Raw genomic sequence first — 24,926 nt, forward strand, 5'->3', positions numbered from 1 at the left:
ATGACAGAGCGCTGGACTCTCCCGTCATTCTCTATGAGCGTTGGACTCATCTCTCAGCGCGCGCGCCGGGCTGCAGCGGCTGAGATCTCCGTCACCCGACCACCTCCAGAAGCGGGACCCGGCGGGATTAGGTGAGTATAGGGGGCTCTAACGGGGGCCGGGAGCCTGTCACCCCGACACGGGGGGTGACAGGTTCCCTTTAAAGCATATTTCCTGTAATTTGTATGAAGTTCCATGTGGGAATATGCATCATATACAGGATAGTTTTTTGAGGAGTTTAGGTTATTCCCACCCAAGGAGAAATGCACTTGAATGTATATATGAATATATGAATCTTCAGCAAAAACCTGGATCCCTATTTCTCTCTGCCTATTCGGAAAACCGAGGTTCCTGTGTGAACTAGGAAGTATCTGTATACAAGTACACGATGTTCCAAATTGTTATATTTATTGTTTGTTTGTGCTAGGATTTGGACGTTATTACAAGTGAAGGTACAGACAATGACAATGGCTTTTATATATGTTTTGAAAAAAATACAAAATTATGTTGTTCCAAATCATTATTCATGGTGAATTTTGGAAAACATTCTGTGGGTGAGAATAACATTTATATAATTTCAAAAAGAGATCTGATATCTGCTGCATTCACAGATATACACAAACTAAAAAATATTATATTTACAGACCACATTACACCATGATAGATGGGTCCATCTCTGAGAAGACTTTCTTATCCATTGATTTTGTCCATATGTCCCTGTGTAGTTTTCACTTTTCCCATGTATTAGTATTTTTTAGCATGCCAGAGCTGTTAGTTTGAGGTATATTGATGGCCACTCCCATAGACCTTCTACATGAGGATGCTCCATGAGGTGGTCAAACTGTGTTTTTTTTTACAGCATTGTTTTGCCTGAAAGTTATCTTATTTTAAAAGACATGATTCTTATGACACCGTGCCAGAAAATGCTCACTTAGGAACTCCACATATCATTTAGAGGTCTATTTGGACAAACTTTAGGGAACCTTAAAGGGGAACTCCAGATAAGAAAAACTTATTTTCTATCAAAAGTACATTAAAAGTTATATAGATGTGTCTATACAATGTATTACCATATCTGTGCGGTTCTGCCACACTGGTAGCTGATAGAAATCCAGGAAGTGAAGAAAAATGGCCTCTGTGCCAATCCACATTGTCTCCTGCTCCTTCTGCTCTCCCACCTCAGGAGACAAATATTCCATGCCTCTGTCTCACACTGTGTTTTTGCTGAGCACAGGCTGATGATGCAGACAGGGGGCAGGGCATGATGTCACAGGAGGCTTGGCTGGATAACCCAATCCCCTGAGTGATCTACCATCTCTGACCAGCCAGAAGCAGATGCAGCACTAATTTTACTGATTGTGATGGGTGGGGGGTTGTGATGATCAGCTGAGGGAAAGCATTGTATTCTAGGAAATGCTCAACCAGGAAGGACAGAAATACAATACAGAAATCCCCCCACCCCGTCGAATAGCGCAATACCCCGGCCCATAGAATGGGGTCTATGGAGCCGGCGGAAAGGAGCGCGGCCGTGCGCGCAGACAGCCGACGGAATTCCGTAGTGTGAACCCACCCTAATAGTGTTTAGGAAACCTGTCAAAATGGCAACATTATCTGATCCCAAGCGCTCGTTTGATTCTCCCCTTATAATGTTCCTCTATGCCCCATATAGTAATAACGCCTCCTTTGCTCCCTGTTTAGTAATATTGTCCCCTGTGTATCATATAGTAATAATGCCCCCTTAGCCCCCCCCATATCATTTATCCATGCTTTCACCTTTAAAACAATTATGCAAATGTATACAATGCTCTCAAAATGTTATGCAAAACGCAGGAACGCAAAAAGTTGTGCTAATTTTATGCTGAAACCTACAAAGAAAACACTGATAAATTCTCCCATTTGTGTTTATAAGAGGCCCGTGATCCTGAAGTGTACTAAAGGTTATTTCCAGATGGGAGAAAAGAACCTGTCACTGGCCACTAATCTAGATGAGGTGACGTAAATTCCTCCCAGTGTTACAGTGAAGGTACAACCAGTAAGAGAACTGGAAAAATTCTGCAATACACCTAACTTCCTGTACGTGAAATTAGTACATGTTCCAGGACATCCTTAGGCCACATTTACACCTCTGTTGTCCCATTACACGTACTCCCGCAGCAACAGGCAGGGACACACAGTCATTTGTAGCACAAACCCCTTCATTCAAAATAAGGGATCCAAGCCACAAATGTGGGCCGTATTTTGGATCACTAGTATTTTCCTGGTCCACATCATTAAAGTTGTTGGCTAGTGAAAAACTTTTTCTCTCAAATCAATTGATATCAGAAAGTCATATAGATTTGTAATTTACTTCTATTTAAAAATCTCAAGTCTTTCCATACTTATAAGCTACTATATCTCCTTTTCCTCTCCTGTTTTATTTATATTCAGACACAGTGCTCTCTGCTGACATCTCTGGCTGAGTCAGGAACAGTCCAGAGCAGGGGAGGTTTTCTATGGGGATTCATAGAAAACCGAGACAAAGTTCCTGTCCCAGCCAGAGATGTCAGCAGAGAGCACTGTGTCAGACTGAAAATAAAACATTTCCTGCAGGGCATACAGCAGCTAATAAGTATGGGAAGACTTGACATTTTTTAATAGAAGTAAATTACAAATCTATATAACTTTCTGATATCAGTTGATTTGAAAGAAAAAGATTTTTTGCTTGATAACCTCTTTAACCAAAGGCCATAGAATTGAATAGGCCTACAAATATGGACAGATTTAGCAGATGTGTGAAAGGAGCCTAAGTAAAAAGGGGTCTGAGTAAAAACTTGGTTTGTTGGTATAATGAAAGTGACTCTGTATCCACCAACCCACTCCCCCAAACCTCTGGTACTGTCCGTTTGATGAGAGTAGGTCCTTCCTGGTCGTATCTTTTAAAATGCACCGATGCCTTAGGGTAAAAAATTATCTTTTAATCTGTAACTGCCGAGTCAATGTGGCGTGGCCTAGAGTGCCTGTACCCCTGGTCTGTGACGCCTCTCCTTTCTTCCTTCCCACTCTCCTCATCATTAGGAACGCCCCCAGGCAATATTCCTCCTATTCATCGCTTGTCTAAACAGTGCAGCTGTGCATTAATGATCCGAAGCAGCACATGCAAATATAAGCAATGAATAGGAGAAATCCTGCCAGGGGCATTCCTAATGAGGAGGGTGGGAAGGAAGAAAAGAGAGATGTTGCAGGCCACTCCACATTGACTCAGCAGCTGCAGGTTAAAAAAATCATTTTTACCCTAACCAAGGCATTTTAAAAGACATGACCAGGCTTACTTTCATCAAAAGGACGGTACCAGCAGTTTGAGGGGGGATTGGTGGATACAGTGTTCCTTTAAGAACGACCTGTTTGGGAAGAGAAGCTTTCATTGGGATACAAAATGGAATAGCCTGGCCCCCACTACTGGACATCCAGTACTAGCGCACTAGGAAACAGTAGTTTTGAAGGCTCTGTAGATCATTTCTTATATAAGACCTGCTCACAGGCCATATCTGCCATGAAGTGAGGTAAATATATCTCCTTAGTCCTTATACTGTCTAGCATCTTCTGCAACACCTCACTCCCCTCAGACCTGTAAATGATGAGTGGACACACATGTAGGACAGAGAAAGCAGTGATTATATGCTAACTTATGACTATGATCTAGAGGTACTGTATATAGTTCAGTTTGCTGGTACGGTTATATACTACAGATTTTGTGCATGCAAGCCTTTCCTACTTTTTTTTAACAGCAGCAGGAACCCAATTCAGTTTTCACTTTAGGCAACAGAAAAGCTAGAATCAGCTCCGTCTGAATTTTAGCACTAAACTTGCCTTAGGGCCGTAATAGAAGGCCAGACTCCACACTGTAAGCTTACAGAGGCTATACATGGCTCCATAATCACACACACTGGGCTGCATAGAAATTATTAGATAAAAAAATAAAGATGTATGCCTACTTGTCCAAGCTCCTCCAGAGTCCTCCTGCCTGTTCCGTGCTGACACTTTTGCAGTGACAGGCTGCTCAGCCAATCGCTTACCAAGTGGCCTGTCACTGCAGAGGGGAGGGTAGATAGGTAAGGATAAATATTTTCCCTTACCCTTTCATCAGCCATAGGCCACGCATTACCATCATACGGAGCACAATGCACGGTCAGTGGGCAATGATTTTTTTTTATAAAAGACGATCATTCACTTCCGTCTTTATCTCGAAAAAGACCCCCACCACCTTCCTTATTTTCATTAAAAGATTCTAAAATCTTGTCTAATTCTGAACTCCTCTCTAGCACCTGTTTACTACCAGGCCAGTATTACACGTCCTATACCTTGGTTACTTTGTGGTGATCTTCTTTTACATGTAGCATAGTTTACACAATTACTAGATAGTGGGTGGGTTAGATATTATAATTGGGGAGTTTTGGGCCAGTGGGGGTTTTCTTTTTGAGACTGTAGCTTTTTTTATGTGATGCATTTTGTGAGATGCTATGAAGATGTTTGGTGAAGCTGATTTTACGCTGCTCCCACCATGACCACCATGGCTCAGCAAAGGGAGTGTAGATAAAATGTTGTTCTCAGCCAATAGCAAGCAGTGACTAAAGTGACCTGAATGACACCCAGCCAATTAAAAGCAAAACTGGAAAATATAAAAGTCCAGGAGTCCCCAAACATTCTCCTCAGGAGGTGGAGGTTCCCTGTTGTACCTGTATTAGAGGCTTGAGGTTTATGTTAGTATCAATTCTCCACAATGTCTCTTAGGTTTCGATTACTCAGTAAACAGAACACAGGGCTGCTCGGCTGGGGTATCTAGATAGTTGGTATTTACAGGTTTTTTTGCATGCATGTAGGTTGTGTTCATACATGTGGTTATTTATAGTGGACTGAGAATATGTACAGCACCTAGTTCTCAGTAGCGAAGTGATAAGAAGGAAAAAAAACAACAAAAAAAAACATCACTTATCTCATTGGCATCTTCACATGTAACTCAGGAAACTTCTGTAATATCCACGCACACAAAAAAGCAATTCTGTCACTGGGGCATTGGTGGACAAGAGATACAAAAGCAATGACTTTTTAATACAACATTCTGTATTATCTCAAGTCATACAATGTGAGTGTGGAAATGGGTCAGTCAGAAAGCACTTTACATAAGATCATGATCATAGCATTCACCATGTAAAGGTGCAGTTTACTTCTTCACCACGGATTTACTCATTGAAATGCTTTAACCAATAGCCATCACAGCACTTAAATGCCTCATTGATCAGTCAGGCAAATTTCCAGAGCCGGATTGGCCAGTTAACGCCTTGGGGACTGGGCAGGAGGCAAAAAAGTGAATGTACCATGAGGACTACAGATGAGCAAATGTACGGTAGGAATAAAGTGAAGTCCTTCGTTCCTATCTGCTTTCTGCTCATTAGTCCTGGGAAACGTATCTGTTTCCCAGAACTGGATCCAGCATTTCCCAGGGAGGGGCAGCACGGAGCCGAGTAGACTTTGAAGCCCACAGCCTGATGAGCAGAATGGCGATAGAGCAAAGCGCTTCGCTTCGTCCCTATTGTAAATTCGCTAATGAGGACTATGGAAATTTTTGTGTTTCAGTACCTTATCGGGACCGGGATACTGTCCTGTGACATTTTGTTCTAGTGCACCAGCCCGGCTCTATGCACTGGGTGCAGGCCCAGTGCTCCCAGTATGACAACATCCCCTACGCTCTGTGACGCAGCCCCGTTTGATTCTAATGTAGGCGCATCACCAAGGGGAGGGGGATGTTGTTACACTATAATAATATATCATAAATAATAATAATTTCCATGGTCCTCATGGCACATTCACTCTAAAGGGTACTCAGGTGCTTTCATTGAGATATATAATACCCCACAAGAAGCTGTGTATTTCACTACCTGAGGTCTGAGTGTCAACCCCCATGTCTGCAACAAACATTGCTATTTTGCGCTAATACGTCCCATTCTGGTCCTGTCTGCTATGATCTTTGCTTTGGGCTGGTCCCCTTCCTGACGTTACCGATTATGCTTATTGGCTGAGCATTCCTCCCAATGCTTTGTCTCCATGCACATACCAAATTCTTCCTGCCATTCACAATGCCCTAATCCAATCTGCACTGCAAACACACACTGTGTAAGGCAGGGGAAGATGAGAGTGAGTGTAGGAGCGTCTAGTCATCACAGTAGGGGTGGGTTCACACTACTGAATCCGCGTAGATAAGTTCCAGAGGATTCTGTCGCTCGTACCTGCGCGTGCCATAGACACCATTCTATGGGCGCCAGATTCAGCCTTCTGCCAAAATAACTGACAAGTCAATTCTTTTAGCGGATGTCGGAATTCACCTGCCCATAGAATGGGTGGAGATGCGCATCACCGTAAACTGGTACGAGAGATGGCCGAACTTATCCGTGCGGATTCCGTAGTGTGAACCCACCCTAGGAGTGTAACATCAGGAGTGGAGAACAGGGAGGATGTATCAGAATTAGTAGTAGTGGTAGACAGCATCACACAGCCTGCTACCAAACTTTTACACTCCATTGGAGAGGGTTCCAGAATATTTCAAAGAAAGATTTTTGGCACATTCACCACTTTGGCAATGAGGTAGGACAATTGAACTGTGTCTCCGTAATTTTTTTTTCTTTATAATTCTCCAGTGGATAATCCCTTTAATTATTATAATTACAAAATGACTTACATTCATGATGATATAATTCTACACAATTCTATTTAGTTTACACCATCCCTTATTTTGTGTAAAATACAAAGTTGTCTTTCTACACAAAACAAACAGTTTAACACAGGAAGTTTTCTTTATTTCAAAGTCCATACACTAACATCTGTAGAAAGACGAAGAGTTGACGTGAGACCTTCAGCTGCACCGCCATCTGATTTAATCAGACATCTTGCCCAAGTTCGGGTGTAACAAAATCAGCGTAGGTCGATAACTTGTCTTTGACATTTCAAAAATATTCAGCTCAGAGTTAATGTGGAAACATGCAGATAACATCCTAATGTTTTCATGTCAATGGGGACAGCAAGGAAACAGCAGCCCGCAGGGCACCCCCTCCTCACCCATGACTGCTTTTATATTTTTGAAAAATGTATTTCATTTGACATAACAAAAACTCTTTGGGATTTGTATTTCTGTGTATAATAGAACTGCTACATTCTGTTAAACTTCTGTTTTTCCATGAAGACAACAAACTATATTTATTAGGTGTAGTATATAATGCTTGACCCCCAAAAGCCACAATAGAGGCAGTATAACATTTCTCTGCAATTTCACAACGGAACACCCCCCCCCAACACACACGAAAGGTGCCATTTTTTTGTAGAACAAACATGTCCTATTTTGACCACATTTGCGGTTTAGGCTCCTATAGTATTGGGTGAACTGAACTGTTCTGTAATACAGAGCGATACATGCAGGCACTATACAAAATTACACTGTTTTTCATGTACTCTTAACAGTTCAACATTACATGTATTCAACCACTTCATCACACTGACAATAAATACTCACCACCACCAATGTTATATTATCATTCTCCCCCCCCCCCCCCCCCCCCCCAAATGCACAGCTGGGCATGTCCCTGCAAAATGGCCTCAATTGTCTATAAGGAGTCACTATGCCAGTGAAGCCCCTATATCCAGTGCATTTGTGCGACAGATAAACTAGCTGTATTTAATGTTCATATGTAAATCTTCCACTTCATATTGCCACATAGTGCGATGTACAGGATTGTCCGATAGATCACTGATCTTCACAGCACGAAGAATGGGCTCAGGGCTGCAGGATAACACAGAGCCCATCACCATTACATACTTTCCTATGAAAGGAAGAAGAAAAAAAGTGTTAGATGCCAGCTATCCTTCAAAGGGTTTTTTTTCCGGCAAAAAACAAACTGATAAATGTTTCACAGAACAATCAGCGCCCTCGATGATTAGCTGTTTATTTTAGCAGCTGACTCTGTTCACTGTGTAGTGGCTGTACCTGGTTACTGGAGCTCAGTAGCTGAACTACAGGTACACGTCACCACCTCTACACAGTGAACACAGCACACTGACTTTTAAGGGCCCGTTCACTGTGTAGTTAGTAACTAATCTGTTTTGTACAGAAAACGCCTTCAAAAAGACATCATAACTCCATCATAAGACATAATAAACTTTATCCAGTCATTGTATTCTGGGCCATCAGGGGGCGGATCGGTGCACTGAGGGTGGTAGTCCCACCCCTAGTGCACCAAAACACCTAAAAAGCCTAAAAATTATACTCCTAACAACACAGAAATGGTGCTGAGGATGAATGTAAGAAGCCTTCATCATCAGAGCTCCGTGCAAAATAGGGACATATCAGCAGGTTATTTTTCCCCTCAGTATGTGCAGGTGCACTTTACTAAACATCTGGCACACCACATGGCGTCATACTATGTAAATAAATGTCATAACCCATTAACAGCATGTAACTGTCACTGAATGATACTGGAGCAATCCCTAAGAGGAAAAAACGTGACAAGATACACACAGACCTTGGCCTGTTCTATGCAAAGCACTATTTAGATAAAAATTAAATTTAACACAACGTAAAACATGTGTCTTCCAGGAACTGCCCCGAGTTCTTATAAGTGGATGTAAATAGTCACATATGGAATTTATAGTTTTCAGATAACTCATCGGGGACAAAGCTCAGTTTATCACTAGAAACAGTTTAGAAACAGAATATGAAAACTAGATCTTTGAGAGGTTAAAGAAAAAAATCTTGGAAAAAAAAAATATATATAAAAAAATATATAAAAGTATACTTCCAGGACGCTGCACAGCAGGCAAAAAGAGGTAAATTACATAAAACAAGGGAATATAAAACAGGAAATACTGAAACAATAAACCTCAGCTGAGAAATACAGTATATAAACAAGTGAGATATATAAAGCAAAATTTTCCCACAAGAAATCACTAAAATACAGACAATCCCCAAAAATATTTTTATTCTCAACAACATGTAAAACAAATGAAACAAACATTTACAACCAGCTGTACAGTATATGTCATATTATAAGTTACTGTACAGTATAGCAATCAGCATGTGGAGTATAATGTATAGTAAGTGCATGAACCTGAAGAAACAGCAGCAGTTTGTAGATACAGGATGGAGCTGCAAATCCCCCATAATGCAGTAGTGTAGCACAACAGGTTAGAATAGGGAAGCAGGGCTGCTGTCAGAGGTCTGTGTGGTCACATGACAGCAATAGGGAAGGTGTGTGTGTTCAGCATGGACCAATCAGGAAGTTAGAATTACAGAACTGTGCAGGAGGACAGTGATGGGATAGAAACTACTCTATACAGCAGTGTGAATGGCTGAGTGTAAGTGTAGGCACATTATAGCAGCAGTGTGTATAGCTGTGTGTAAGTGCAGGCACATTAAAGCAGCAGTGTGTATAGCTGTGTGTAAGTGCAGGCACATTATAGCAGGAATGGAGAGGATGGGAAACTCAAGGGCTGATAGAGACTGCAGGGAGCATGAAGAAGCAGGGTATATGTGGGCACATAAATGCAGCACTCTGTCCAGGGAGAAAGAGTTTACAGCTATGGAGAGATTACCGCCACAGTCCTGTCCCCTGATGTAAGCCCCAGCCTGAAGTGGATCTGCTATGATTTGGAAGGTGAGGGAGACTTCTTGGATTGGAGTACAGGGCTGTAGACAACGCTATGCAGATGACCTCGTCCCCTACTCCTGCTCCTGCTCCCACCCAGTACAAGCTAAAGCTTTGGCTGTCCAGGCATGATGGGAGTTGTAGTTTAGCAACAGCTGGAGAGCCAAGGTTCCCTACCCCTGTGCTACCTAAACCACAGACAGCATGAAACACTGATAGGCTCATTCTAAAACATCTCAAGATAAGCGGTAATAAACCTGGCTAGGGACAGGGCCCTGAACCATCAGGACAGACCTCAGTGGCTTCTCCCCACCCTGCTGGCCTTAAACTGGAAACCAGCTTCAAGACAGCTCTCTAATTCCAATTGAATCAGACCCAATTGTGCACAGGCAGCTAGTTAGCATTTCATGCTGCCTGTGGTAGGTTCCCTTTAAAGTGTCCCTGTCATTAAAAAGGGTTTTTCAGCCAAAACAGACTGATCTGCGCTACCTGCACTACACAGGGAATATGGCTGGAAGCAGTTTGTCTCTGTTGCAATGTATAACTGCAGCTCAGCTCCTATTCACATAAACGGGAGATGTGCTGCAGTTAGAGGTCGCCACTGCTATACAATGAATGAAAGCAATCTGCTTATGGCCCTGCTCACTGGGTAGTGAGATCAGCTGATCAGCGTGGGTGTCGGCACCACCAATCAGTGAAAAGCTTTGATTGGTTGAGGTGCAGAGACTGCCACTAGTCCCTAGAATAATTGCTTTTCTCCCTGTCACTTCTCACTGCAGGATGCAGGCTCCATACACTTTACGGGTAGGTTCACACTACGGAATTCACGTGGATAAATTCCAGCGGATTCTGTGGCTCGTACCCGTTCACGGCGGCGCACATATCCGCCAGCTCCATAGACACCATTCTATGGCCGGGGCGATTCCGCCGAAAGAATAGACATGTCAGTTGTTTCGGCAGATTGGCACGGGCAGATAAGCGCCGCCGGGAATGGGTACGAGTGACGGAATCTGCTGGAACTTACCTGGGCGGATTCCGTAGTGTGAACCTACCCTACGAATGAAGCTCCTACAGCAAGGAGATAATACTAATCTACTTTTCCACAGCAGCTTATGATGATCATCATTATGAAATCCATCACATCGTGACGGATTTCGCCCTTTGGCCATGTGCTCCACCATCACAATTTTTCCGGATTTATTGAAAAAATTTTTTGCAGTTTACAGGCACTATGAAGGAGAATTGGGTATTTTCTCTGGTTTCCATCACAGGGACTTTCCATCTGGTCTCTAGTTTTCAGTAATTCCACTGCAGCGCTCCTTATGCTATAACACTGAAGATGTAAGATGAGTGACGGGAGGAAGCCTTCTATCTGCATTATCTGTGTAAGAGGTGACACTCCAAGAAGATATCCACAGGGATAACTAGAGGCGTCAGGGGGGTCTGGAGAAACATTACCCCATGGAGACTCCAATAAAACAATCCCGAGGCCTCTCCATCTGTGCTGGACGCCCATACAAAAATAAAAGATTGCTCAGTCACTTCTCTATAACGTTACATAAGTACAAAATCAATCAATAATGTTCCTAAACCAGAGATTGCAGCAACCAGGGAGAGGACTGTGCAGCTTATAGTCACTTTTGTAGAAACTTCCTTCCAGTCCGTGCCTCACCATCCACTGTAGGGCACCTCACTGGTGAGACCCACCTTAAGCCCCTATTTCATGGGGCAACTGTGAGGAGCAAACGAGCACTGTCAGCGCTTGTTTGCTGCTCGTTCCTCGCAGGTGAGAGCTGGGGTTGCGGGGAGGTGGGGGGGGGGGGGGGGGGCTGCCAGTGATCGCTAGATCATCCGGGCAGCCCATAGCAGATAGCAGCGGTCTGCTGCCACCACCCCTATTCCACAGAGCGACTATATAAAGGGGGTTGTCTTTCAAGATGTTGAAAGACAAACGACTACAACGATCAGCCGACATCGTTCATGTCAGCTGATCGTTGTGTTCTATCACACAGGACGATTATCGGCCGAATACAGACAATAATTGTTCAGTGTAATAGGGCCTTTAGAGTGTGAGAAGATCCGGTCTGATATCCACTCAGCACAGATCACCTATGGTGGGGCAGGCAGCAGTGGAGACATTAGCAGCTGTTTAGGTCACTTAAAGGGCTCCTATAGGAATAGAAAACAGAACTGCTTTCATAAGCAGCACCACACCTGTTTCACAGGTTGCGTTGCAGTATTACAACTTAAACCATAATACCACACAGAAACTATGGACAAGTGTTGCTGTTTCTGTGAGAAAGCAATTATATCTTTTGAATCTTGGATAACCCCTTTAAGATCAGGCCTAAAGGCTCCCATACACCTTCTATAATTGACTGTCCAGCCGCCCTCCCCATACACAAGAATGCTCAGCGCTCACTGTCAATACTGATTATTACCAATGGCCACATATGACCCCACCATTACCAAGGCCTCTGGGTACACTTCCTCCACCTCTCCTCCCTACTCTTGTGATGTGGCACTAGTTGTACAGATGCTCATAGCACCCGCAACATGGCATAGGAAGGGGCACCTGCTCTGCTACAGATATGTGGGTGTGGGGAGGGGCACCTGCTACAGATATGTCAATATGAGGAGGCACACCTGCTAAAGATATTGTGGTATCCCACCACGGATGTTGCTAGTCTATACACCCCTCGCAAACACCTGTACTTCAAGTAAAGTGGTAATGAAGTTATTCCTAAGTTTTGCTACTAGATGACTGTTCTCTACCTATCTCTATTCTCCTTTCTTTTCTCTGCACTTTCTTCTCCACCACTCACAGGAGATATTACACACCCTGTAGGAAGTTGTCACATGGGGAGAGAAAGTACACGCCCACACTTATCCACTTAAGTCTTATCCAAGTCTTGTTAGAGAGGACAAATGACAAGACGTTCCCCTCCTGTAGTTCAGCTGGGCCCTGGCTTTGCCAGGTTCCCCCACCTGTCCAGTGTAGTTTACTCGGGAGTGTGGTAGTGGACAGACATATGGGAAACACAGAGACTCTTTTCTTCTCTAAAGCAACACTTATTATTATGCAATGCTAAACCACTCAGGAGAGGACAAGTCAGAGATCACCCCAACCCACGTCATTGAATGTCTCTAAAAGTGCAGGACAGTATTCTGAAACAAGAGGAACTGGTTGGGATAGAGCCAAATTACTACAAGCCTACGTACTCTATCTCACAGTGCAGGTGTAACCAGGTAATTTTGGCCACCTTACTCAACTCAGGTAACAAGGTCTGGGGCTTGTGTCACCCTAGGAAGACTTCTCACCCAACACTGTAGGGCAATAGCAACAACAAAGGTGGAAACAGGCACAAGTAGTCTTCTACTTTCAAGTATTCTACTTGTTCTTCTAAAGTTCCGGCACAGCACACTTCTACCCTGGGTTTGCACAGCTCTTCTGCTCCAAAAGCTCTTAACGTGGATTGAGTCTGGTCGTCAGAAGTCTATTATCTGCTACTGTACTAAGTATTCCTGAAGTAATGATGATTTTATTTATGGTAACAGGACTTATTGTTCTGGCACCTACACAGTCGTTACACCCTCCTTGGGTCATCTCCCCTTTCTGTGGGCAGTGGTACCGATAGTCCTGGTGGGTCACAACTCCACTCCGGACCACCGTGGTAAGTACCCAAGGGACCCCCTCACAGCCCGGCAGGTCACCGACCACAGAGGAAAGGGTATAGCCAGCCTTCCTAAAATAAAAGCAGGTGTGCCCCCATACCTGTGTGCCCAACCGCCGGCACTGGCGTCACAACAACCTAACATCCTGCTGAGCTACACTCCGACCAACCAGCACAGTAGTGGCGCCACACAGCACCATCTGGCAAGTGACTGGTGGACCATAGGGCTCCACAATATGACATGGTGAGGGGCATCTACTACAGATATAAAGGTAGGAAGGGGCACCTGCTACAGATATGACAGGGGTGAGAGGAGGGGCACCTGCTACAGATATGAGGGTGGGGGGGAGGGAGGGGCACCTGCTACAGATATGAGGGTGGGGGGGAGGGAGGGGCACCTGCTACAGATATACTGGTGGGTGGATGGGGAGAGGCACCTGCTACAGGTGGGAAGGGCACCTGCTACAGATATGAGGAGGGGTGGGTGGGAAGGGCACCTGCTACAGATATGAGATGGGGTGGGTGGGGAGAGGCACCTGCTACAGATATGCGGGTGGGTGAGTGGGTAGGGGCACCTGCTACAGGCCCATAACCTTATGTGTGCTCTACTATGTACCCTCTGTGTTGGGCTGCTGAGGGTCTGGGTGTACTGGTGCCCACAGTCCAGGACAGGCAGCAGATATCAGGGCTGGGCAGCTCACCCCCTGCGGTGCCCGCATACCTGGCTCCAGGCACGGCTTTCCCTTGGGCACCCTGTCCGCCCCGCACACAGTGAAGGTGTGGGTGTCGTCGGTCATGCGCACTGTGATCCCCCGCTCCGGCCGCACCTGGAGGACGCTGCCCTGCATCCACACCACGCTGACCTCCAGCTCCCCGCCGCCGGGAGATCTCTCCATCCAGAAGGAGGGCGCCGCCCCCGGCCGCTTCTTACACTCCCTCAGCTGTGCCGCCAGCATCTTCACCGGAGGAGAGCTGAAGTGTCCGGCCCCAGCCTGCGTTACAGACGCGGCCGCCATGTAGTGTCCCGTCCCCGCTTCAAATATCCGCGCTGTGCTGACGGACCCTGACCGCCACAAGAGCGTGCCCCGCCGCTGTATACTTGTCTCTTATCTCAGCGGCCGCCATCTTGGTGTAGACTCAGGTCTACACATTTTTCAAGCCCTGTAGATAAACAATGGCAGCTGGTAGGAATATAGTAACGCAGTCTCGTTCCTTTGAGTAATAGGACAGTCTTGATAAATGTGGTCTTAAAATGCATGCATGGCTTTGTTATGCCCAGTCCCTATTCTTTGTAATGGGCGCTATGCCTGGCGTATATAAGGCACTGGAAGGCCTCGTTCAAACGCTGTATATTTTTAATAAATAACAGGCGTTGTTTCAGATTGCAACACTGTACACTATTTATTGAAAGAGAAAATTCAGATAGTTTCCTATGGAATCCCGGATGGAGTGTATACACACTGTATACACTCTGGCCAGGATTCCATGCGGCCGCACAGAAAACTGACATGGCAATTTTGTGCGGCTGCTATTCATTGAATGTAAAGTGCAGCCGTACTTTACATTGTCTGCTATGGTTAATTGGAACACGGCACTGCAGTACTAGCCAGGGTCAATTTCACAGACAGTGGCCGTTCTGTGACACAGCCATGTCAAAGAACGGCTGCTGTCTTACAGAGACTGAAAATGGCCATAGACTGTAATAGACCTATGCATGCCAATCGTTACTCCATACCTTCCAGTATGCAGCCAAGATCCATAGAACCCCTGACAAAGCAGGGTTCTCCTTTTTTTCATTGCCGCATTCCAATTTTTTTTATTCACATATGACAGATCCGGAACACTGGTGAAGGCAAGGGGAGCGGGAGAAAGAAAGAGGAGAGGCGTTGCAGGCCTAGGGCACAGACGCTCTATGCTACGCCTCATTGACACCGCTGCTCATTAAGAAAAAAACGCTCTCACCCCAACCACACAACCAAGCGGATTTTGAGTCAAACGAACGGGAAGAATTGTCAGTAATCAAATGGTACCAATGGCTTTAACTATTTAATATTATTGGCGTGTTTTCGGCCATGATCTCCCTAGATTGTTTTTTATACTTGGTAACATTCTTAATGTCACAGAACGGTTGTAAAAGACTTTTTTCGAGAGCGTTGGTTAAATTCCAAGATAAAATAGTTGACAGAAGAAACAGTTAGGTGCTTTCCATTGAATTAGTGCCTCACATTTGTCAATAAGTCACTTCGGTATGTAACTTATAGGGTGTATTCATACCTGCCCATGTGACTAACCCCTTCCTGAGATCACAATAAACTCTTCTATTATAACGTATGGGTTTGATCTAGATGAGAATTAATGATGGAATTTTATGAAGTTTTGGTACGGGATGTCACTCTGTAAATACTGCGCCTCCTGTGAATGCATTACTGTTATTACAGAGATCTGGCAATATTGTGCACCCCGGTGCCAAAAACAACCGGACATACCAGATTTCCCTGTGTAGGACTTTTTCTCACCAATATTTTAAGGGAACACTGTTCATTCTGGGTGGTCCGGCAGCCTACGTAATGCTATCATTTCCTGTGGGATTGTCGATTAGACTAGAAGAAAGACATCAAATGCAGTCAATGGAGCCAAATGTGATATCCTTTTCTACTGGCCTGTGATGGTGGGTCTATCACTGGTGACAGAATGCTTTTATCTGCCTAATGGCAACTGATATTGTCCATGCATCTCTTTTATGGCTTCACAGCTGTATTCGTCTATACCTCTTATTGCGCTGATGGCAATTTACCATTTTTTGTATTACACTATAGGTTTCCTCTGGATACTTTTTGGGTTTAGGTGCTTGCACACTCCAAAGACACACAGCTTTCTTTTTCTATCATCCCAGCGTGTTTCTAGGGAATTAATTAGATTGTGAACCCTTTCTGGTATAAGGGCTGATAGAAATGGTGACAAACCCTGAACTGTGGAATATATATATATATATATATATATATATATATATATATATATATATATATATATATTTATTTATTTATTTATTTTTTTGTAGACCTTTTTTAACAGGAGGAATGAGAGGTCTCCCCTGTTAGCTAATTCAGACCAACTATCTATTTCGCCTGACTTCCAGGGGAAAACATAAGTTGTCCTAAGATTTAAATAAATGAATTTGTAACACAATACTTTTTTTTTTTTAAGAGGAATTCTTAGGAAAATAGATCACAGTACCATTTGTTTTTTTAGAAAAACCAAACACTCTTTAAATTGACATTTTCTTATGATCAAAGAGAGTCATATCCTTCTTTCCTTCCTCTCTTTCTTGGTTAAAGAGGCAGAGTGGTGGGTTAAGCCTCGGCTCACATAGTGGTAAGTAATCCATGTTAAAAACTATAAACACATCTATGTCCCGAACATATCTTCCATCAAAAACACTTACGTCAGTACTTTCTGAAGCTAAAACAAAGCATGAACTGAACTTTTTTTGTAGACTCTGCAAGATGAGAGCAGAAGTTATTTAAGGACAATGATGTGAGGAATAAAAAGAGTTGAATGAGAGATTTGAATACAGTATGATGGCGGCCAAACTAAGAGAATCCTATGCCTTAGGGCCCTATTCCACCGGACGATTATCGTTCAGATTATCGTTAAATCGTTCGAATCTAAATGATAATCGTTCGGTTGAAATGCAGTTAACGATTAACGACCGAACGAGAAATCGTTGATCGCTTTATAAGACCTGGACCTATTTTTATCGTTGCTCGTTCGCAAATTGTTCACATTGAATAATGGTCCTTTTACACGGAACGATTTATCGTACGTTTTTGCACGATAACGATCGAATTCGAACGATACTCGTACATGTAAATGCAGCGAACGATCAAGCGACGAGCGAGAAATCGTTCATTTTGAAGTATTAACATGTTCTGAAATAGTCGTTGATCGTTCGCAAAAAATTTGCTGATTATTCCATGTGAACATTCTTTCAACGATTTCACCAATGTGTGAGATAGGCTTAAGCGTTCGCAAAACGATCGCATAACGATTTTTCCGTCCGATGTATTCCATCTAAACGCTGATTGTTATTAAAAAAAATTGTTCATTCAAAATCGTTAATCGTGCAATCGGGCGAATTATCGCTCCGTGTAAATGTACGGTCGTTCGGTCGTTTGCAGTAGATACGAGCGCAATAGCGAAGAAAAAACTATCGCAAATACGATCATAAGTTACGATTATCGTTCCATGGAAATGAGTTAACTTTTTCAGGTCTTTCGCAATAGCGGTCGTTTGAGATCGTTAATCGTTAACGATTATGCGAACAATAATTGTCCGGTGGAATAGGACCCTTAGGTTGGGTTCCCGCTCTGTTGTTGCTATTCATTTAACATGTATGTTTATAGAAAAAGCGAATGGTAAAAATGTACAGTATGCTGTTGTATACAATGCGGCACAATCCGTTTTACATTGATTGTGAACCTATCCAAACTTTAAGTCATCAGTGCTTGTAGATTGTAAGCCCCCGTAGGCAAAGTCTTCTGTCCCTATGTACCAGTCTGCCATTTACCTTCATGAAACGTGTTTTTATTTTGTAAGGTTCTGTTGCCCCCCCCCCAAATCATTTGTATAGCGCTCTGAAATCAGGGGCGCTTTGAATATATAATAAAAGTATATTACAGTACCGTAATTCGGATGGATACAGAGGGGTAAGTATGGGCCCGGTTTATACTCGCCAATCTGAAAAACAATACTTTGGGAGTCCCAAGGCCTAATCCAGATGCAGTTTGAGGACTCAATCTGATCTTGGGTCTGATGATCTAAACCAGGGATGGGGAACCTTCGTCCCTCCAGCTGTTGTAAAACTACAATTCCCATCATGCATAATGGGAATTGTAGTTTTTCAACAGCTGGAGGGACAAAGGTTCCCCATCTCTCATGTAAACTAACAGCTGTAAATTCTGGTCAGTGGACCAATGGTCAGGATAGGACTTAGGGCCGTAATATTAATAAGAAAGACTCAAGAGAGGAAGAATTAATCTTTAAACTGGATTTTGGCAGGTTTCCTTAGCTCAAATCAACAGCTACAATATATAATAAGGAAATGCAGCTTTACGTCTCTGGAAAGAACAAGTACAATAAAAGCAGCTACTGTACATAGGAGTGTACCTGCTCGGGTGTGCCTATATCCCTTTCTCATGGAAATGGATAAGCTTGTGCAATGTTTTACCCTGAATATGAACTACACTATTAGCAAATATGTTAAGGAGAATTGAGATATTCTGGTCAGATTTCCATATATAGTCCCATTTACTGATCATTGAAAAACTCCCAAATGGCCAGGTCATTCCCTTGCCAGCAAGCCTCATAGCAGAGTGTACTTAAAGGTAATTTCCAGCTCTGTCCACATGAACCAATCCAGATTTATATGTTATTTAATGCAAGAGAAAAAAATATTTGTCTGCTGAATACATACTGTACCGTAATAAGCCTTCACCTCGAGCACTGGAATTTCTTACTATTTTTACAGTGAATTTCGGGATTTGCCTCTAATTCTCAGATACATATTTATCTGTTTGTGCTGGAAATGATGTATGTCTCTCTAGGTTTGTCTTATTTTTTTTTCCATTTTAGTGCTCAATAACTACATATTGCAGTCACTTGAATTTTACAGATTTTTTTTAACAATAATATTTTATTCATGTATCTGTTTATGGCACTGCCAAAAGAAAATTACTGAACAATAGTTCAGCGGAAGAAATTCCATATAAATTACGAAGTCTGAACTCTCTGTTTGGCAAAAAGAAGCAACAGTGGGATTTTATTGGGGAATTTTGGTGTCAGAAAATACATGTGATTCCCTCTATTAGGAAAAGTATTTTGTATTGTACTTTATGGGGGGGATTTATGAAGGTTACGCCAGGGAGAAGGTGCAGTTTCGCCCCTTCTCCCTGGCGTACGCCTCCCGTGCACCCCGTGCGCTTGCGGGGGCCTGATGAGGCGGGGAGGAGGCCTTATTTCATGAGATTTGGTATGCCGGGCGCAGAATCCTGACACGAAAAAGGGGACGGGGCTTAATTTAAGGTTGCTGATGGTCCGCCATCAGTACAGTAGTAATGCAGTCTAGTATAACAGCAAGCAGAGATTGCAGCTTTAAAGGGGTTGTCCAGTGAAAATCTTTTTCAAATCAGCTGGTTGTAGAAAGTTATATAGATTTGTAATTTACTTCAAGTGAGTATTCCAGTATTAAGCAGCTGCTGTATGGCCTGCAGGAAATGTTTTCTTTTCAGTCTTACACAGTGCTCTCTGCTGCCACCTCTGTCCGTGTCAGGAACTGTCCAGAGCAGGAGAGGTTTTCTATGGGGATTTGCCACTGCTCAGGACAGTTCCTGTCAGCAGAGAGCAATGTGTCAGACTGAAAAGAAAACACAATTTCCTGCAGGACATACAGCTGATATGTATGGGAAGACTTGAGATTTTTAAATAGAAGTAAATTACAAATCTAAATATCTTTCTGCAACCAGTTGAAAGAAAAGTTTTTTTGGTGAAAAATCCCTTTAAGTCTCCTTCGGAGGGGAAAAAATAAGATTACAAAAATGGGGTGGGTTCAGACTACGGAATTCTCGCAGATAAATTCTGCGGAATTCCGTCGCCTGTATGCGCTCACGGCCGGGCGCCTTTCAGCCTTTTGTCACGTCAATTCTTTCAGCGAAATGCGTACTCAGCTGGCCCATAGAATGGTGTCTATGGAGCCGGCGGAAAGGTGCGCGGCCGTGAGCGCGTACAGGCGACGGAATTCCGGGGAATTTATCCGCAAGAATTCCGTAGTCTGAACCCACCCTCGAAGTGTAAAAAGTGATCCTTCCCAATTAAACCCTTATTTATTATGCCCTAAAAAGTGGAAAACACTCATTTTAGTGTGCAAAATGAGTAGAATATGCAGAAAATATATAAATTTGGTATCGCAGTAATTGTAATAATCTACAGAATACACTCACCGGCTACTTTATTAGGTACACCATGCTAGTAATGGGTTGGACCCCCTTTTGCCTTCAGAACTGCCTCAATTCTTGGTGGCATAGATACAACAAGGTGCTGGAAGCATTCCTCAGAGATTTTGGTCCATATTGACATGATGACATCACACAGTTGCCGCAGATTTGTCGGCTGCACATCCATGATGCGAATCTCCCGTTCCACCACATCCCAGAGATGCTCTATTGGATTGAGATCTGGTGACTGTGGAGGCCATTTGAGTACAGTGGACTCATTGTCATGTTCAAGAAACCAGTCTGAGATGATTCTAGCTTTATGACATGGCGCATTATCCTGCTGAAAGTAGCCATCAGATGTTGGGTACATTGTGGTCATAAAGGGATGGACATGGTCAGCAACAATACTCAGGTAGGCTGTGGCATTGCAACGATGCTCAATTGGTACCAAGGGGCCCAAAGAGTGCCAAGAAAATATTCCCCACACCATGACACCACCACCACCAGCCTGAACCGTTGATACAAGGCAGGATGGATCCATGCTTTCATGTTGTTGACGCCAAATTCTGACCCTACCATCCGAATGTGACAGCAGAAATCGAGACTCATCAGACCAGGCAACGTTTTTCCAATCTTCTACTGTCCAATTTCGATGAGCTTCTGCAAATTGTAGCCTCAGTTTCCTGTTCTTAGCTGAAAGGAGTGGCACCCGGTGTGGTCTTCTGCTGCTGTAGCCCATCTGCCTCAAAGTTGGACGTACTGTGCGTTCAGAGATGCTCTTCTGCCTACCTTGGTTGTAACGGTTGGCTATTTGAGTCACTGTTGCCTTTCTATCAGCTCGAACCAGTCTGCCCATTCTCCTCTGACCTCTGGCATCAACAAGGCATTTCCGCCCACAGAACTGCCGCTCACTGGATGTTTTTTTTTTTTTTCGGACCATTTTCTGTAAACCCTAGAGATGGTTGTGCGTGAAAATCCCAGTAGATCAGCAGTTTCTGAAATACTCAGACCAGCCCTTCTGGCACCAACAACCATGCCACGTTTAAAGACACTCAAATCACCTTTCTTCCCCATACTGATGCTCGGTTTGAACTGCAGGAGATTGTCTTGACCATGTCTACATGCCTAAATGCCGCCATGTGATTGGCTGATTAGAAATTAGGTGGTAACGTGCAGTTGGACAGGTGTACCTAATAAAGTGGCCGGTGAGTGTAAATATCACTGCATGGTGAATGCCATTAAAAATTTAAATAATGAAATAATAACTATTTTCTTTATCTCGTCTCCTCAAAAAAATGTTTATAAATCTAAACAAAACGTCCTATGTGCCACAAAATGGTCTTAATAAAAACTACTGTCAGAATATGGCAACACTTTTTCTAAGTTTATTCCATGATTACAAATTGGCATATCCAGTGGATCGATGAGAAGTGATAGGTGGGGGTCTGACCCTGATTGATCACAAACATAGGGGTCCTGAGTGCCCTTTTGAGTATGGAGCATTCGGCTGCAAACAGAATCCGCAAGGAATTTCGCCCTTTTAAATGCAACATTGTTCTTTTCCATAGGGCAAAATGGGATTTCTGTTTGTCCGTGCACACTTTTTTGTACGAAATTCCATCCGGAATCCGTGTTCCGACCAAAGAATTCACATGACGGAATTCCATAGAACTCTATTGGGAGTTAATTTTTTGCGCGGAATTCAGCGACAATTCTGCAAGTGCTGTAAAATGTGCAGAATTCTGTCAGCAGAAATTCAGCGTGGAAATCCGCGAGAATTGCTCAGTGTGCACATACCCTTTCACAGTCTAAATGGAGCGGCAGTGCGCATATGCAATGTTGATGATTGCTTCACTCATATGGGGCACTCAGAACCCCAGTTCCTGTGATGGGTGGGGTTCCTGTAGTTGAACCCCCACTGATCAGTTGGAGTCTAGGGATAATGCCTTGCTGCATCCAGAAGGCCAAAATAGGCAGCGGATTTTAGTGCCAACTTTGCCCAAGCATACACTACCGAAAACTGCCTTTTCATAAACAGGTCCATCTCCAGGAAATGAAATGGCATATCTGTGGAAAAATTGCAATTTTCACTTTTTGCACATTAGGTTCTGGAAGACACCAGTTGGTGTGGGGTCAGATTGCTATATACACACCTAAAGGGTGTTTTTGATCACATATGGGGTACTGCTTTCAGTAACAAATTTTGTAGTGCATATAGCCCCTATATTCCTTGTAAAAATGGATAAACTAAATGTACATATTACTTTTTTTTTTTTAAAAAGTAAATTTTTAGGGCTTAATGCCAGAAACGTTTCTCAAACACCTGTGGGGTCTAAATGCTCATTACACCCCTAGGTAATATTCAGTGAGGGGTGTTGTTTTAAAAATTGGGCTACCTGTAAGGCTATATACAGTGCTGATCACTATACTGGTACCTCGGGGGCAGTACATGTGTGACATGGCACCCTAAACTATTCCCACTAAATCTGCATTAAAAATGGCGCTCCTTTCCTTCTGAGCCCTGCTGTGTGCCTAAATAGCAGTTTCTGGTCACATAAGGGATACTGCTATACTGTAAAGAAATTCCATAGCAATTGGGGGGCATATACCCTGTATTTTTTGTGAAAATGAGGGATTTTGAGTTAAATTTACATAAAACAAAAAGTATAAATTTTTCTTTTAAGGGCCCAATGGCAAAAAACTGTGTTTAATCACCTGCTGTGGGCTAAATGCTGTAATTGATGTCCAAGTGCACATGCTATTGAGTCATTGACATTTGTTGTTGGGATATACCCATCACTGGTGTTGGCTTTTGTTTCTTTCAAAACATTTTATTAGTCACATAAAAGCACAACACATAGTATACATTATTGCGTACTATCACTACAACCGAGTATACTAGAGGGTATTATAGCATGTGACTAAATTTTTACATTTATATTCTATAACATTATGCAAGTGACCAAGTAGGCCAACAATTCAGACCAACAGGGTCCTAAACAAGTCAAACAAGAACTTGTACCTGCTAGTTGCAATGTCCCGTAAAATACCCAAAGTTTATGATATTTGGAGATAGTCCACTTGTGCCAAAGTATGTCCACCTTGTCTAGGTGATGATGAGACGCTGCAACCGACCGTTCCATACGACAGTTATGGTTAATAGCATTAATCAATTCTATTTTGGATGGGATATCTGTAGATTTCCAGTATTTACCCACAGCTATTTTAGCTACTGCTAAGGCATGATAAATAATCGTTCTATCTTCTAACGGGAAATGTGCAACACCTATATGCAATAAGGCCATAGCAGGCTCACACACGATTGGCCTCGCTAGTACTTCAGTCAACACTAAGTCGACCACACTCCACCACGGACGGATTAGGGTACAAGACCAAAATATATGTACCAGTGTGCCCACGTCCAACCCACAGCGCCAACAGAGACGGGAAGTGGTAGGGAAAATTCGGGCTAATTTGACTGGTGTATAGTACCAGTTGTATAGAATCTTTCTGGCTGCTTCTAAGTGGTTCGAGCACCTGGAAACCATGTTGGCTTTTGTTTCAATAAATTTTTAGAGATGAGAAAATCAATATTGTTGTGTCTACTTTAATGGGGAACACTGGTGAAAATCTTTTTGTTTCAAATCAACTGCTTTCAAAAAGTTTTATAGATTTGTAATTTACTTCTATTTAAAAATCTCTCGTTTGCCAGTACTTATCAGCTGCTGTATGTCCTGCAGGAAATGGTATTTTCAGGAATGTCAGAAACTGTCCAGAGCAGTAGAAGTTTTCTATGGGGATTTTCTACTGCTCTTGACAGTTCCTGAAATGGACAGAGGTGGCAACAGAGAGCACTGTGTCAGACTGAAAAGAAAATACCCCTTCCTGCAGGACATATAGCAGCTGATAAGTACTATAAGACTGGACATTTTTAAATAGAAGTAAATTACAAATCTATATAACTTTCTAAAACCAGTTGATTGAAAAGAAAAAGATTTTACCCAGGGTACCCCTTTAATGGCCTACTTTCATGATATAATATCAAAGTAGCTTGAACTTGTACATGAGTGTAATGGTGATCAAATGGGACATAGGAGCTGTGCCCGTTCAATCAACATGGGATCATCCATTTGGATGCAATATCTGCCGTGCTTACTCAGGACCCAGCTACGTTGTGTGCATTGAATTAAGCATTAACTTGAAAAGTAAGCCCTCTTAACAAAGGCTTTTCTCTCTTTTTTAGAAGCTGAAGTCTCCGTTCTCGTTGCACGCTCACCGTATCAACAGATCACTTTCTTCTCTTACAAGTGGGAATGCACATAAATAGTTCCAGATGCCAGACCACGTGACTTCTGGGAAAGCTGCGCCGTTTACTGCAGGGCAAGCTCGGCTAAGGCTGTCACTGTCCTCATATAAGCAACAGCTCTCAAGTTCATTGCTAGTCAGTCTTCTATTAACCATTTCGGCACTGGCATCATGCGACAATGCATTTCCCTAAGAGAAGATAAAGAAAGAACAGTTCAATGGAAGTTCAGTACGAATAGATTTTTCTTAACTCG

The 24,926-nt window shown here is 43.1% G+C and overlaps 1 protein-coding gene across 1 annotated transcript; it reads right to left on the reverse strand.

Annotated features, from left to right (window-relative positions):
- Positions 1–7,626: 7,626 nt before the first annotated feature.
- On the reverse strand, positions 7,627–14,441 carry RMI2 (RecQ mediated genome instability 2). The gene is made up of 2 exons (XM_069985425.1): positions 14,100–14,441; positions 7,627–7,883 (listed from the first exon to the last, which is right to left on the reverse strand). Exons 1-2 carry the CDS (start codon positions 14,392–14,394, stop codon positions 7,729–7,731), a joined length of 450 nt encoding a protein of 149 aa, XP_069841526.1. The 5' UTR covers positions 14,395–14,441; the 3' UTR covers positions 7,627–7,728.
- Between the last annotated feature and the right edge of the window lie 10,485 nt (positions 14,442–24,926).

This window comes from Dendropsophus ebraccatus, chromosome 9 (assembly GCF_027789765.1).
Source record: "Dendropsophus ebraccatus isolate aDenEbr1 chromosome 9, aDenEbr1.pat, whole genome shotgun sequence".
NCBI lineage: Eukaryota > Metazoa > Chordata > Amphibia > Anura > Hylidae > Dendropsophus > Dendropsophus ebraccatus.

Coding starts and splice junctions, on each gene's coding strand:
- RMI2 (XM_069985425.1), bottom strand. CDS start 14,394: ATGGCGGCCGCGTCTGTAACGCAGGCTGGGGCCGGACACTTCAGCTCT. Junction 7,884..14,099: donor AAAGCCGTGCCTGGAGCCAG/GTATGCGGGCAC, acceptor TTCCTTTCATAG/GAAAGTATGTAATGGTGATG.